The sequence below is a fragment of the Pseudophryne corroboree genome, chromosome 1 (genome assembly GCF_028390025.1).
Source record: "Pseudophryne corroboree isolate aPseCor3 chromosome 1, aPseCor3.hap2, whole genome shotgun sequence".
NCBI lineage: Eukaryota > Metazoa > Chordata > Amphibia > Anura > Myobatrachidae > Pseudophryne > Pseudophryne corroboree.
Window position 1 is genome coordinate 145639716 of NC_086444.1, and position 17398 is coordinate 145657113.

At 45.1% G+C, this 17398-nt stretch overlaps 1 protein-coding gene across 9 annotated transcripts in view; it reads right to left on the minus strand.

Moving 5' to 3' along the window:
* MAST4 (microtubule associated serine/threonine kinase family member 4) overlaps window positions 1-17398 on the minus strand; it is an 875018-nt gene that overhangs the window by 36755 nt on the left and 820865 nt on the right. For all 9 annotated transcript variants that reach the window (XM_063963429.1, XM_063963416.1, XM_063963420.1 and 6 more), the window contains one exon: window positions 10200-10365. In XM_063963429.1, the coding sequence (XP_063819499.1) occupies window positions 10200-10365 (166 nt within the window). The remainder of the gene's footprint in view (window positions 1-10199; window positions 10366-17398) is intronic.

Here is a 17398-nt window from a genome sequence, read left to right on the forward strand (position 1 = left end):
GCTGTGGCAATCCTGCCACGGAATGTGCAAGCTGAATTGTACTACAAATCCAACGAGCAATCGTCTGCTTTGAAGCAGGAGCACCCAGCTTGTTGGGTGCATACAGGATAAACAGCGAGTCAGTTTTCCTGACTCCAGCCGTCCTGGAAACATATATTTTCAAGGCCCTGACAACGTCCAGCAACTTAGAGTCCTCTAAGTCCCTAGTAGCCGCAGGTACCACAATAGGTTGGTTCATGTGAAATGCAGAAACCACCTTAGGTAGAAATTGAGGACGAGTCCTCAATTCCGCCCTGTCAGAATGAAAATTTAGGTAAGGGCTTTTACATGATAAAGCCGCCAATTCTGACACACGCCTAGCTGAAGCCAAGGCCAACAGCATCGACACCTTCCACGTGAGATATTTTAAATCTACCGTAGACAATGGTTCAAACCAGTGTGATTTTAGAAATCTCAACACAACATTGAGATCCCAAGGTGCCACTGGAGGCACAAGAGGAGGCTGTATGTGCAGCACCCCTTTCACAAATGTCTGAACTTCAGGTACTGAAGCCAGTTCTTTCTGGAAGAATATCGACAGGGCCGAAATTTGAACCTTAATGGACCCTAATTTTAGGCCCATAGACAGTCCTGTTTGCAGGAAATGCAAGAAACGACCCAGTTGAAATTCCTGTGTAGGGGCCTTCTTGGCCTCACACCACGCAAAATATTTACGCCAAATGCGGTGATAATGTTTTGCGGTTACTTCCTTTCTGGCTTTTACCAGAGTAGGGATGACTTCTTCTGGAATGCCCTTGTCCTTCAGGATCCGGCGTTCAACCGCCATGCCGTCAAACGCAGCCGCGGTAAGTCTTGGAACAGACAAGGCCCCTGCAGTAGCAGGTCCTGTCTTAGAGGTAGAGGCCACGGTTCGTCCGTGAGCATCTCTTGAAGTTCCGGGTACCAAGACCTTCTTGGCCAATCCGGAACCACGAGTATAGTTCTTACTCCTCTCCTTCTTATGATTCTCAATACTTTCGGTATGAGGGGCAGAGGAGGGAATACATACACTGACTGGTACACCCACGGCGTTACCAGAGCGTCCACTGCTATTGCCTGAGGGTCCCTTGACCTGGCGCAATATCTGTCCAGTTTTGAATTAAGGCATTGTAAATGGCCCTTAGTTCTAGAATGTTTATATGAAGAGATGTTTCCATGCTTGACCACAAGCCCTGGAAATTCCTTCCCTGTGTGACTGCTCCCCAGCCTCTCAGGCTGGCATCCGTGGTTACCAGGATCCAATCCTGAATGCCAAATCTGCGGCCCTCTAGTAGATGAGCCCTCTGAAGCCACCACAGGAGAGACACCCTTGTCCTTGGCGACAGGGTTATCCGTTGATGCATCTGAAGATGCGATCCGGACCATTTTCCCAGTAGATCCCACTGAAAAGTTCTTGCATGGAATCTTCCGAATGGAATCGCTTCGTAAGAAGCCACCATTTTTCCCAGGACCCTTGTGCACTGATGCACTGAGACCTCTCCTGGTTTTAGGAGGTTCCTGACTAGCTCGGATAACTCCCTGGCCTTCTCCTCCGGGAGAAACACCTTCTTCTGGACTGTGTCCAGAATCATTCCTAAGAACAGTAGACGTGTCGTTGGAATCAGCTGCGATTTTGGAATATTTAGAATCCATCCGTGCTGACTTAGCACTACCTGAGATAGTGCCACTCCGACTTCTAACTGTTCCTTGGTTCTTGCCCTTATCAGGAGATCGTCCAAGTAAGGGATAATTAAGATGCCTTTTCTTCGTAGAAGAATCATCATTTCGGCCATTACCTTGGTAAAGACCCGAGGCGCCGTGGACAATCCAAACGGCAGCGTCTGAAACTGATAATGACAGTTTTGTACTACAAACCTGAGGTACCCTTGGTGAGAAGGATATATTGGGACGTGGAGATAAGCATCCTTGATGTCCAGCGACACCATATAGTCCCCCTCTTCCAGGTTCGCTATCACCGCTCTGAGTGACTCCATCTTGAATTTGAACCTTTTTATGTAAGTGTTCAAAGATTTTAGATTTAATATTGGTCTCACCGAGCCGTCCGGCTTCGGTACCACAAATAGTGTGGAATAATACCCCTTCCCCTGTTGTAAGAGGGGTACCTTGATTATCACCTGCTGGGAGTACAGCTTGTGAATGGCTTCCAGAACTGCCTCCCTGTCGGAGGGAGACTTTGGTAAAGCAGACTTCAGGAACCGATGAGGAGGAAACGCCTCGAATTCCAGTTTGTACCCCTGTGATACTACCTGTAGAATCCAGGGATCCACTTGCGAGTGAGCCCACTGCGCGTTGAAATTCTTGAGACGGGCCCCCACCGTGTCTGAGTCTGCTTGTAAAGCCCCAGCGTCATGCTGAAGACTTGGCAGAAGCAGGGGAGGGCTTCTGCTCCTGGGAAGCAGCTGCATGGTGCTGCCTTTTTCCTCTTCCTCTGCCCTTGGGCAGAAAAGAGTGACCTTTTGCTCGCTTGTACTTATGGGAACGAAAGGACTGAGTTTGAAAAGACTGTGTCTTTTTCTGTTGATGTGAAGTAACCTGGGGTAAAAAGGTGGATTTTCCAGCCGTTGCCGTGGCCACCAGGTCTGTTAGACCAGCCCCAAATAACTCCTCCCCCTTATACGGCAATACTTCCATGTGCCGTTTGGAATCTGCGTCCCCTGACCACTGTTTGGTCCATAATGCTCTTCTGGCAGAGATGGACATTGCGCTTACTCTTGATGCCAGGGTACAAATATCCCTCTGCGCATCTCGCATATATAGCAATGCATCCTTTAAATGTTCTATAGTTAACAGAATATTGTCCCTATCCAGGGTATCAATATTCTCAGTCAGGGAATCCGCCCATGCGACTCCAGCACTGCACATCCAGGCTGATGCGATTGCTGGTCGCAGTATAACACCAGTATGTGTGTATATACTTTTCAGGATATTTTCCAGCCTCCTATCAGCTGGTTCTTTGAGGGTGGCCGTATCAGGGGACGGTAACGCTACTTGTTTAGATAAACGTGTGAGCGCCTTATCTACCCTAGGGGGTGTTTCCCACCGTGCCCTAACCTCTGGCGGGAAAGGGTATAGTGCTAATAACTTATTAGAAATTAGCTGTTTTTTAGCGGGGGAAACCCACGCTTTATCACACACCTCATTTATTTCCTCAGACTCAGGAAAAACTATTGGCAGTTTTTTCACACCCCACATAATACCCGCCTTTGAGGTATTTGTAGTGTCAGAAAGGTTCAATGCCTCTTTCATTGCCGTGATCATGTAACGTGTGGCCCTACTGGACATTACGTTTGTCTCGTCACCGTCGACACTAGATTCAGTATCTGTATCTGGATCCGTGTCGACCCACTGAGGTAGCGGCCGTTTTAGGGCCCCTGAGGGTGTCTGAGACGCCTGAACAGGCACTAATTGATTTGCCGGCTTTCTCATGTCGTCAACAGTTTTTTGTAAATTGCTGACATTATCACTTAATTGCTTAAACACAATCATCCAGTCAGGTGTCGACTCCCTAGGGGGTGACATCACTAACACAGGCAACTGCTCCGCCTCCACCTCATTTTCCTCCTCATACATGTCGACACACGCGTACCGACACACAGCACACACACCGGGAATGCTCTGATAGAGGACAGGACCCTACTTAGCCCTTTGGAGAGACAGAGGGAGAGTCTGCCAGCACACACCCAGCGCTATATATATACAGGGATAACCTTATATAAGTGTTAATCCCTTATAGCTGCTGTTAATCTAGTTATTTGCTGCCAAAATGCCCCCCCTTCTCTTTTTTACCCTGAATCAGATGCAGTACTGCAGGGGAGAATCAGGGAGCCGTCCTTCCAGCGGAGCTGTGAGGGAATAATGGCGCCAGTGTGCTGAGGAGATAGGCCCCGCCCCTTCACGACGTCCTTAACTCCCGCTTTTTTGTGTAAAATGGCAGGGGAAAAAATACATCCATATAGCCCTGGAGCTATATGTGATGTATTCCTTTTGCCAGCTAAGGTATATGTGTGTTATATTGCGTCTCAGGGCGCTCCCCCCCAGCGCCCTGCACCCTCAGTGACCGGAGTGTGAAGTGTGCTGAGAGCAATGGCGCACAGCTGCGGTGCTGTGCGCTACCTTAGTCTTGAAGACAGGATGTCTTCTGCCGCCGCTTTCACCGGACCTTCGTCTCTTCTGGCTCTGTAAGGGGGACGGCGGCGCGGCTCCGGTGACCCATCCAGGCTGAACCTGTGATCGTCCCTCTGGAGCTAACGTCCAGTAGCCTAAGAAGCCCAATCCACTCTGCACTCAGGTGAGTTCGCTTCTTCTCCCCTTAGTCCCACGATGCAGTGAGCCTGTTGCCAGCAGGACTCACTGAAAATAAAAAAACCTAACTAAACTTTTATTCTAAGCAGCTCTGGAGAGCTACCTAGTTTGCACCCTTCTCGGCCGGGCACAAAAATCTAACTGGCTTGGAGGAGGGTCATAGGGGGAGGAGCCAGTGCACACCACCTGATATCTCAAGCTTTTATTTTGTGCCCTGTCTCCTGCGGAGCCGCTATTCCCCATGGTCCTTACGGAGTCCCAGCATCCACTTAGGACGTTAGAGAAATAATGAGAATACAATTGACAAATGTTCAAAAATGTTTCAATGCATTTTAATACTGCGGCAGCTTGGCATAACTTCAGGGCCCATTTGGGGTGGAGGTTCACTGTTTGAGAAGGCAAAATAACTTTAAAAACAAAACGTCTTGTACGCCAACTTGGCTGCCATTTGGAAAATAGGTTAAATTGGATTGAAAGTATAAGATATGAATATGTATCTCTGCTGCAAGGCATTTTGAGCCAGGACAGTGCTTTGCTGCTTGCCTTAATTAAAACTGGTTAATTCCCTAAGCTATTGGCACGTCAAAGTACAACCCCAATAAACATATAATTTACATGCATGAGTTATACTATGTTCCAAATGCATTATGTAAATATTGTTTAGAGTCCATTAGCTAGTGCACAGTGTGTGTACGTGAGTATGCATACATATATACAGTATATATATATATATATATATATATATATACACACACAATCAGATAATAAACATACGCACAAACTGTATATACAGTACATGCTTATATAAAATCTTTTGCTAAACTAATGTATTAGTGTATTGTATATAACGATCTGGGAATCTACACCGGCTCTGTACCGTACATATTGCAGAATAAATACCATTATGATCATAGATGGGCTGCCATAAACATCGCTTTTTAATGCATCTGGGAAATTTGTGGAAACAGCAGGCAGGGAAATAAGGGATTTTGTTTAATTATCATTTAGTTTTGCCACAAGCTGCGTAATGGTACTTGGGGTCAGCCTGCAGGTTCACACCAGAAAGGTTATTGAATTTTAAATGAAAGAAGAACAGCTGTTATATAAATAACATTACCTTATAATAACCCTCAGTGAACTCATTAACAATCTGTGAATTCTCTTTGTTTGCTTTCTGCTTTGCATTATTTACTATGAGTGCCCCCAGTTAGTCACATTAATGTTTATTTGGCTATTTGTTTTATTTGCAAAGACAGCGGTGACTGTAATCCAGTGGAGAGCCAAGCGGCTACATATCCCTAAATGCCGTTCGCCCTGTTTTGCCATTTGCAAATAATCAACTTCTTGAAGCTTTGCAACAACACATTGAATTATACAATTAGATGCAGAGAAAGTACTGAATTATTTTATATGAGTCCATGAAACAGAAGCATTGGCCATAACTGACAGCTCCATGAACAGAGCAGCACAGAAATGAACCAAAACGACACATTCTTATAGTATGCTATAGTATAAAATACTTCATTTATTTAATGTATAAAGGTTGTCTCAATAATACTCCACACCTGCCTACTACAGTATGTCCAGGAAACTTACAATTTTCGGGGAGCCCACCTGGCCTCCTAGGAGAGTAGACCAACCACCCAGATCCCACTTCCTTCTTTGACTAGTATCATCATGGTTGCATCACCTTGGCCACGCACACTGATGTATGACGACGTGATCCACCTCATTACAATCCCCTGCACGGGCCCTTTGGACCTTACCTAGAGGGGGGTCTATTCAATTGAAGTCGGAATTGCCGTCAAGTCGGAAAGACGGCAGTTTCAAACTTTTTTTGGTCGAATCAGGATTTGACCTATTCAATGGAGCTGTCGTTTTTCCGACTTGTCGGCAATTCCGACTTGTTGTAAAACATGTGGATCGGCGGATTAGCCACGGATCCACGTATTTTGACGAATTAGCAGCCAATTCCGACAGTTTTTTGGCCTGTTTTCAACAATGCTGATCCGACTTCAAAAAAAGTCGGATCAGCATTGCCGAAAACGGGCAAAACCTGTCGGAAATGCCTGCTAATTGAATACTGCACTGTCGGATCCTCTCCGTCGAAGAGGATCCGACATGTATTGAACAGACCACAGAAACTTCAGCAGTGGGAGGTCCAACAAGTAGTCAAGTATATAGAGCCATATTCAGGTTGGTTAGCAAACCAAAAAAGTTAGCAACTTGGCAAAACCATGTTGAACTGCAGGTGGGGCAGATGTAACATGTGCAGAGAGAGTTAGATTTGGGTGGGGTGTGTTCAAACTTAAATTTAAATTGCAGTGTAAAAAATAAAGCAGCCAGCTTTTACCCTGCAAAAAAACAATATAACCCACCCTAAACTAAATCTCTCTGCACGTTACATCTGACCCACCTGCAGTGCAACATGGTTTTGTCCAGTTGCTAACTTTCTTGGTTTGCTAAGCAACCTGAATAACCCCCATAGTACACAGCCTTTGCGATGTATTATTGTTAAATAGTCATTTTACTTGCTCTTTAAGGGGTATATTCAATTGCGGTCGAATTGACGAAAATGTCGAAAAACAGGTAATTTTCGACACAAAAAACCTGTCGAATTTGATTCGACAATTCAATACAGTACTTTTCGACAAAAAACCTGCCGTTTCATTTTCGACTTTTTGCAATTCGACATTTTTTCAATTCGACATGTCTGCAATGTTAAAATGCGGCTTTTCGACAAAAGTATATTCAATTGTAGACTGTCGATTCGACAACAGTGCTTTTCGACAGTCATTTCGTCAATTTCATTCCGCCTCATTTTTCTGTCGTGATCTAATAATTTTTTTTAAAAACATGTATTTTTTGGTGCTTTTTTGATTGCTAATAGCATATCTATTTATATTTGAAGGGATTATCTACTTGGTTTGTCTATTTAGGAGCCACAAGTATTATTTCATCGATTTTTTAAAAGAATATTTTTTTTTTTACTAACTACAATAATATGGAGAGCTCAGTGCATGTTTTTCAGTTGGAAGGGGTGTGAAATGGATAAAAATCCTGAAAAAAATTGTGTGGGGTCCCCCCTCCTAAGCATAACCAGCCTCGGGCTCTTTGAGCCGGTCCTGGTTGTAAAAATACGGGGGGGGGGGGGGAATGACAGGGGTTCCCCCGTATTTTAATAACCAGCACCGGGCTCTGCGCCTGGTGCCAAAAATATGGGGGACAAAAGACGTAGGGGTCCCCCGTATTTTTAACACCAGCACCGGGCTCCACTAGCCAGAGAGATTGGCTGTGCGCGTCTGAGCTGTCAGTCAGGCGGCGCACTCGAGATACAATGTAGCGCATAGGCGCTCCATTATATCCAATGGTGGGAACTTTGCGGTCAGCGGTAGACCACAAGAGTGACCCCACATAACCTTGCGGTCTACCGCTGACCGCAAAGTTCCCACCATTGGATATAATGGAGCGCCTATGCGCTACATTGTATCTCGAGTGCCATGACGTGGCGCTCCCTGATTGGCTGAAGGGACCCTCTTTGACAGCAGTCATGGGGGGTCCCGCCAGTCGGGTAAGGGGTCCCATGTGTAAACATGGGACCCCATTCAGTGCGTGGATCGTGTTTTTTGTTTTTTTATTTTGCCAAGTACGTGGATTACAAACAGAAGAGGACTGATCTACACTGGATTGTTGTGAGTATAATTTTATTTACAGGTACCCCGTGGATTCTACGTGGAGAAGGGGACCGACTCTTCGTGTCAACATAGGTAAGTATGTATGTATGTTGGTGTGCATGTATGTAATAAAGTTGTACTATCACGGTGTGTGTGTATTGTTTTTATTTGTGTATTTTTTTGTAGTAGAACTACAGGTACCAGCGGGCCCGTTTCCCCCCGCATGCTGGTACTTGTGGTTCTCCAAGTACCAGCTTGCGGGGAAGGCTTGCTGGGACTTGTAGTTCTGCTACAAAAAACAATATTTTTTTTGTCACAAAAGGCTATCAGCCCCCCATCCGCCGCCCTTGGATGGGGGGGGACAGCATCGGGCCCTTGGGTGGCTGGAGGGGGGGGACCCCTTGATTTAAGGGGTCCCCACTCCTCCCGGGTACCCCGGCCAGGGGTGACTAGTTGGGGATTTAATGCCACGGCCGCAGGGACCAATATAAAAGTGTCCCCCGGCTGTGGCATTACCTCTCTGGCTAGTGGAGCCCAGTGCTGGTGTTAAAAATACGGGGGACCCCTACGTCTTTTGTCCCCCGTATTTTTGGCACCAGAACCAGGCGCAGAGCCCAGTGCTGGTTGTTAAAATACAAGGGAACCCCTGTCATTTTCCCCCCCGTATTTTTACAACCAGGACCGGCTCAAAGAGCCCGAGGCTGGTTATGCTTAGGAGGGGGGATCCCACGCATTTTTTTTCAGGATTTATTGAACACTTTTGTGCCGTCCATGAAGTCGAATCCAGGCCGCCCACTATTCGTCAATTGGTCCGTTTTTCGACAGCGGGGCTGTCGAATCCGTTATTTATTGAATATGTCTAATTCGGGTCCCGGCGGGAGGGTTTCGCCTGTCGAATTGTGTCGAATCCAAAAACGGTCGAATTCCAGCCGGAATTCGACCGCAATTGAATATACCCCTATAGTGGCAAAGAGCACACAATGTAATGCTACTCAGCATAACTCTACCAGTCACCAACACGGGGCGGGGAGATTCAATGAGCCATAGGTTCTACACCCTGTGCTCGCGGGTTGACATTATGTGCACTTGTCAGGATAGCTTCATGCAGCATGCTACAGATACCCGCAAAACAGTTAGCGTTGGCAAGCCGTGGATGTGGCGAGTTAATTCTGCTGTATGCAACCTGTGAGGAGTGGGGAATCATACTGACCCATAGGAAAGTGGCAAATAACATAGCAGCACAGTGTAGGAGGCCTTTAGTGGCCATCAGTCACGTGCTACCAAATGGTTGGATTTTGACACTTTTAAAAATGATGGAAAAATGATAACCAGCAAGTGTATTTCAGCAAAGACAAGTGTTTAAAGTATCTTTAGGGTACACTAAAATATAGCGATTGGAAGTGTGTGTATGTATATTATATACACACACAAATTTGTAAACAGTTGTGAAAAAAAACCTTCACTCATCTGCAAGTTGAAAAACACTTTTCCCACCTATACAAAACCTCCTCATACTGTACAAGTCCCATCATTTATTTAATTGTTCTGCTTTTTAGAGGAACTACATGTACACTCTTTATTGACCAATATAAAAATCTGTAAATATATTATTATTCATTGGGAGGGATACTGCAATTTTACCATTAAAACAAAGATTTTTCCCTACGTTTTACCTACTGTAGCCTGGAGCTGCAAAGTAAAATCCGTGTGACCTCCCATCGAGACCCGCATTACTGTAGCTTACACGGATTTCTTAGTGAATAGAAGAAAGCCATCGTCCTAGTGAATTTATAGGCTGCATATCGCTTAAATCCACACAATGACTACCCTGCACTGTAGGTGACTTGTACTGTAACAAAAATACATTTTACTCACTAATACAGAATAATATGCCAATGCAGTTCTAGCATGGACCTTTATCGAGTCATTAACCTTGATAACTATGTAGCAGATAATGTAATGGTCACACAAGGCAGTTAGGGAATATTAAGAGTATCTGCATATTGGTTGCTTTATGCCTAGTCATTATACTGTTAAATAAGATTGTGGGAACGCCACTCCTCCACCTTCTAGTGGTCCCCAGGCTATTCACTTGGCAGAAGCACTGCAAGAACTCTATATTAATTAATATGCAATCATAAAATAATAATACCTTATTATCGACTTCATTATTCTTCTACTTACCACTGATAACCTGACCAAACAAGTCTTCTGGAGTATCACCAAAGAAGGGAACGCAGCCAACCAGAAATTCATACAGGATAATTCCCATGGCCCACCAATCAACAGGCTTCCCATAGCCTTGTCTCAGTATCACTTCTGGGGCTATATATTCAGGTGTGCCACAGACCTGAAATCAAAAGGGTCAAAGAAATAAGAAAAAAAATAAATCATAATTTATTATATTTAAATAGACAAGTTCGTATTTGCTTTGACATTAAAAAACAAACATGAATGTCTTTAAATTTAGAATGCAGTATGAGTGGAAAGGTTCTGTAGATTGAAAAAGTATAAAAAAAAAAAAAAAAGGAATAAAATGTAAGCCAGATAAGATCGACGAAAACAAATAAGGCACGTACTAGGTCAAAAACCACGGAATAAATATGCTAGATAAATATACCCAAAAGGGTATTTTGTTCTGTTGCAATCTGTATGCCAAAACATTTCTTCCATTCTTTATCTCCTAAATTACTTATTTCAACTTTTGGGGAGGTGTGTCCTTTTTTCCTTAACGGCACGATTTCTATTACAGTAGAAAGCAAAGCTATATATTTCAGCTTTCCATTTGAGAAATGTTATTTGAGCATCCTTCCTGTGCGCTGTGCATATATAAATGTGGCGCGTCGTCTAGCTTTGCCTGACAAGTGATGGATGAGCCACGGTTGCTTAATTACAGCAAGTATACACTGGGGCAATAGAAGGTTATACATGAGCTGAGCAGATTAAAGCGAATAAACATGCATTTCCTGCAAATTTCACAAGATAACGTTCTTTTTTTTTTCTCTGTTGCATTTAGAAACACTATAAGGATGTAATTATGGATAAACGTGAGGTAGTGTAAATCCTGTTGGTAATTCATTTCACGTATTATATAGGTCTGAAACTAACAAAGGAGGGAAAAAGGTTTATTCTCAATTAAAAGTAGAAATTGGCGAACAACTTAATTTATAACGTTAAAGTAGAGTGAAGTATACATATAAATTCAGACATGCTACTGTTCGGATTTTTCCAAGTCCTTTCAGAATACACAGATTGTGGACAAAGAGTAATGAGGTGAGAAGGAAAGCAAATGGACCATAGCTAAGATTTTAGCACCCTTAATTGTACAATGCATCATAAGCGCCAGAAACAGTCTATAGAGATTCACAGGCTTCCCTCTGCTTTGTGTTTGGTTTTTTACAGCTGTCTCACTAAAGTACATCACATTGTTCTTTTATGGAGAGCCAATCCTATAAAATTAAAATAAACCCATCCCTGCATTTTGTGCATTTATAACCTGTACCGTGTACTAAGTCTCAGATATGTTTCACAAGATACTCGACAATTCTAGGACTGAAACTGACTGGCAAATTACTAGTCTGTACCAGTGGAAGAGACCTCCAAGGGACCAATTAAATTCTGTATGATGTCCGGTTGCTTCCCATACATTACCGCAGCCCAGCATATACAATTTTCCCGTGCATCTCTATGGGGAGTATACAGTCACAATGTTGCCATTCACAATGTCGACAGAAGGTTGACATTGATGTCAACATGGTTAAAATATTATCATGATTAAAGCAGACACCTGCAAAATGTAGACAAGGACAGAATGTCACCATTGCCATAAGGATAGTCAGTCTGATAGAACCAGTCTAAAAGCATAGTGTCAACAATTAAATGTCGACATTACATCAGTGTTGACATGATAAATGCAAACATCATGAACACATCGACATAACCACATTGACAGTGCGAAAGTCAACAAGATATACCACACCCTTATGGGAAACTAAAGGACCCATGAAAAGTAATTCTACATTCATACATTGGGGCAGATGTATTAACCTGGAGAAGGCATAAGGAAGTGATAAACCAGTGATAAATGCAAGGTGATAAACACACCAGCCAATCGGCTCCCATATGTAAATTAACAGTTAGGAGCTGATTGGCTGTGCATTATCACCTTGAACTTAACACTGCTTTATCACTGGTTTATCACTTCCTTATGCCTTCTCCAGGTTAATACATCTACCCCATTGTTCTGTAAGTTCGCCCTACTCCTTCAGCATGGTGCACCACAGTCTTGTCTCCCTTAGATGGTGGGGGGAGCTATGTGTTGGGTAACATGTATGAAGAAACACATGGGACCGTATGTAATGCCGTCAGAGTTGCCTGGAGGTGCAGGTACCCGGTCGAACACGGACGTTTAACTAAAGCAGCAATCACTGACAAGGTATGGTTTTGCCTTGTAAATGATTGCCTCTTTAGAAAAACATCCCAGCCCGGCCGGGAACCCGCACCTCCAACCAACTCGGACGTCATTACATCCGGCCAATCGTGTTTATGGCATTAAAGATCACAAGATACATTGTTATGTATGAAAATGTCCACAAACTTAGATCTTGATAGATAATTTTGTATTATTTTAAAAACAAAATTATTACTGACAGAATGCAACTCATCCCAGCCTTTCAAATGCCACTATGATGCCAACACAGTGGAGTGCTGCCTGGGGATATAGAGGGGATATAGAGGAGAAGCACGTAATACCGTCTTACCTGCTGCTCCTGCTACGTCTCTGTTATAGCCTAGGTATTTGGCAATTGGCTATGCATCGGCATCTTACCTTGTTGTGACGGCAAGCGGGTCCCTGCTCCTCGACGGCTCCATCTTCCCAGTGTTTGGAAAGTGGGTGCATGTGCACTAGAAAGCAACCACTCTGGCAGAATGCCATCTTCCAAAGATGTCACTGGCAAGATGGCGACGTGGAGGACACGAGACCTGTTTGTGTCTCAACAATGTACAGTAAGTATTCTTGGTGGTAGCGTGGGTTTGTGAACCCAGGCCCCTGCCATTACCATAGATGCATCTGCTACTAGAAACTCAGACCTAGAGGCTCTTCCAACAAGTAATTAGCAAAACCCCCATGGTGCCAGAAGCTTCTTCCTACATTTACAAAACCCAGCCGTCTCTCATCCTAAGCCCTCTGTGGCCCAAGCTCACTTTCTACCCCATCTGTGTCACCCCTGTCTGTGTGCCCCTCCCCTTTAGAATGTAAGCTCTCACGAGCAAGGTCCTCTTCCCTCATGTGCTTTTACGTCTCTTACTTAACCTATCTTCTTTTTAACACTCCCTTTGATGGCACCAAATCCCTCGGTTTTCTGCCACCCTGATACTTATTTCAGTGCTGTTTACCGACACAGCTATGTTTATATACCCTGTACTTGTCCTATATTGTATTGAACTGTAAGTCACTGTCTTCATGTTTTGCTTATTTGTTAACTCTGTAATTGGGCGCTGCGGATCCCATGTGGCGCCATATAAATAATAATAATAATTTAGCAGCATGGAATGATTGACAATATCTTCTGACTGACCGTGCAGCACGACCAACCAGAAGATATTGGGAGTGCGCGATTGCGGGTTCACACTACCTGATCACGATATGTCGTTCCAATTTGCCAGGAAACGACATACTGTATCGTACCAATGTCGTCCTGGTGTGAACCCGGCCTAAATCAGAGGATTTGATTGGGAGCTGCCATTACAGAAAGGAATAGTAAACAAGTATACATATGAAAATGTACTCAACTAGGGGATTGTGGTATGCTTCGTATGGGATTCGGCTGGGGATAATTAATAGAGCAAAACCCTTTTGGATTATTATAATCTGGAGAGATTAATTACTTCCGTACGATCTATATGCACCCATTATAATAACAGATTTGAAGTGAGTTATCAGTAAATATCATGTCATTGAAATAAATGCAGACACCAGACAGTGGATAAAGCATTTGAATCACTTTTTCACTGGATATTTCGCTGGCTTGTTAAATTTGGAATTAAAGTTATTTTGTGGCCACTTTATACATATCATTGTCATGTAAAGAATAAATTGCTGTCAAAAAGTCTGTGAGTGCCCCTCTATAGGAATACTTCTTTCTTGTGTGTTGTTGATGCCCATATCTGGACACAAGGCATAAAAGTGTACAAAAAGATTTAATATACTGTAAAAAGTGGTTTTGTATATTAATAAATAACTTTCAGTGATCGTAAAATACGCGCTATAGCGCGTTTTTACGCGCTACAGGAAGAGATGTACCCGGTTTTAAAAAATGAGCGGGTCCCATAGGACGCACTGTGTATCACTGCACCAATAGGAGACTCTGTCTACCCATCCAATCACCGCAGCGCCTCCTCATCCAATCGCCGCCGCATCTCTCCATCCGCATGCACCCAGAAGGCCCCGCCCCCTACACCGCGCACACACATCACACCGGGGGCAAGATGTTGTACAAGGGCCCTCATTCCGAGTTGTTCGCTCGTTATTTTCCTTCGCATCGGTGCGATTTTCCGCTAACTGCGCATGCGCAATGTTCGCACTGCGGCTGCGCCAAGTAAATTTGCTAAAAAGTTTGGTATTTTACTTACGGCATTACGAGGTTTTTTCTTCGTTCTGCTGATCGTAGTGTGATTGATAGGAAGTGGGTGTTTCTGGGCGGAAACTGGCCGTTTTATGGGAGTGTGTGAAAAAATGCTGCCGTTTCTGGGAAAAACGCGGGAGTGGCTGGAGAAACGGGGGAGTGTCTGGGCGAACGCTGGGTGTGTTTGTGACGTCAAACCAGGAACGACAAGCACTAAACTGATCGCACCGGAAGAGTAAGTCTCGAGCTACTCAGAAACTGCAAAGAAAAATATTTTCGCAATATTGCGAATACTTCGTTCGCAATTCTGCTAAGCTAAGATTCACTCCCAGAGGGCGGGGCTTAGCGTGTGCACTGCTGCGAAAAGCGGCTAGCGAGCGAACAACTCGGAATGAGGGCCAAGATCACTAAGTGTCCGCAGCGCTCGCAGACAGGCAGGCCGGGTTGTACCCCCTCCTCCTCCGCCGCTGCATCCTGCTGCCCTGGCTCATTCAGACGTGTGATACAGGCTCTGCCCGGGGTCATCATGTGTGCACTGCCCATGTACAGTATGTGCCAGGCATGTATCAGTGCGTCCTGCAGCATTAATAATATTATAGGAGTCTTCTTCTCCCCCCTCTGCACCTCCATAGGGGAGCCTCACCTGCTTTGCATACACTACATTACTTGTCATATACTTTCCCCTCCACTCCCTTAGCTGTTGCAGCTGGCTCCCTCTGCATAGACTACTAGGTGCTGCTGCAGTAGCTGGGATTGGCTCTGTCATGTGTCACATAGTGGGGGGCTCTAGCTTTGGTAGCTTCATATATATGTCGGTGTTGGTGTATTATGTATGTATACTGCGCATAGGCAGATGCTGGGTGCACACTGTGTCCTAGGGAATGGGATACCCCTTTTCACTGATGCCACCACTTTGACTGGGAGCTGCTGGTAGAGTTACAGTCAGACCATGGTGATCGGCTTGTGAATCCCTTGCAGCCCTGTGTGCCCCATGCCAGCCTCAGCCGTGCTGTGACAGCTCCCGCATGGGGAAGACACCAGCCGTTTCTGCAGCTCCCCAATCCGGGACTCCCCCCCACCAATGACTTAAACTTGCCCTGCGGGTGCCAGTATACAACAGGTGCCGGCGGGATGATGGAGCAGATCCTCATGGAGTCAGTGTGCCGGCAGCAGGACTGGGTGCGGGTGTATGGTAAGCAGAGCTGGGGATTACACACACACACACACACACACACACACACACACACACACACACACACACACACACACACACACACACACACACACACACACACACACCCTTCTGTAACATGAGGCTGAACAGGGCCAACCTGTGGCTCTCCAACCTCTGGGCATTCTGTGACTTGTGGTTTTACAACGGCAGGAGAGGCACAGGCTACCTAAACCTGAATGATAATACAATTCAGGTTTGTGTGTGTGCATATAGATGTATGTGTATAAATAAGAATTTACTCACCGGTAATTCTATTTCTCGTAGTCCGTAGTGGATGCTGGGGACTCCGTCAGGATCATGGGGAATAGCGGCTCCGCAGGAGACAGGGCACAAAATTAAAAGTTTGACCACTAGGTGGTGTGTACTGGCTCCTCCCCCTATGACCCTCCTCCAAGCCTCAGTTAGGATACTGTGCCCGGACGAGCGTACACAATAAGGAAGGATTTTGAATCCCGGGTAAGACTCATACCAGCCACACCAATCACACCGTACAACTTGTGATCTGAACCCAGTTAACAGTATGATAACCGAAAAGAGCCTCTGAAACGATGGCTCCCAACAATAATAACCCGATTTTTGTAACAATAACTATGTACAATTATTGCAGACAATCCGCACTTGGGATGGGCGCCCAGCATCCACTACGGACTACGAGAAATAGAATTACCGGTGAGTAAATTCTTATTTTCTCTGACGTCCTAAGTGGATGCTGGGGACTCCGTCAGGACCATGGGGATTATACCAAAGCTCCCAAACGGGCAGGAGAGTGCGGATGACTCTGCAGCACCGAATGAGAGAACTCCAGGTCCTCCTTAGCCAGGGTATCAAATTTGTAGAATTTTACAAACGTGTTCTCCCCTGACCACGTAGCTGCTCGGCAGAGTTGTAATGCCGAGACCCCTCGGGCAGCCGCCCAAGAGGAGCCCACCTTCCTTGTAGAGTGGGCATTGACAGATTTAGGCTGTGGCAGGCCTGCCACAGAATGCGCAAGTTGAATTGTGCTACAAATCCAACGAGCAATCGTCTGCTTAGACGCAGGAGCACCCAGCTTGTTGGGTGCATACAGTATAAACAGCGAGTCAGACTTCCTGACTCCAGCCGTCCTTGAAATATATATTTTTAATGCTCTGACAACATCCAGCAACTTGGAGTCCTCCAAATCGCTAGTAGCCGCAGGCACCACAATAGGCTGGTTCAGGTGAAACGCTGACACCACCTTAGGGAGAAACTGAGGACGCGTCCGCAGTTCTGCCCTGTCCGAATGGAAAATCAGATATGGGCTTTTGTACGATAAAGCCGCCAATTCTGACACTCTCCTGGCCGAAGCCAGGGCCAGTAGCATGGTTACTTTCCATGCAAAAGTTTGGACTTCAGGAACTGAAGCCAATTCTTTCTGGAAGAAAATCGACAGGGCCGAAATTTGAACCTTAATGGACCCCAATTTGAGGCCCATAGACAATCCTGTTTGCAGGAAATGTAGGAATCGACCCAGTTGAAATTCCTCCGTGGGGGCCTTCCTGGCC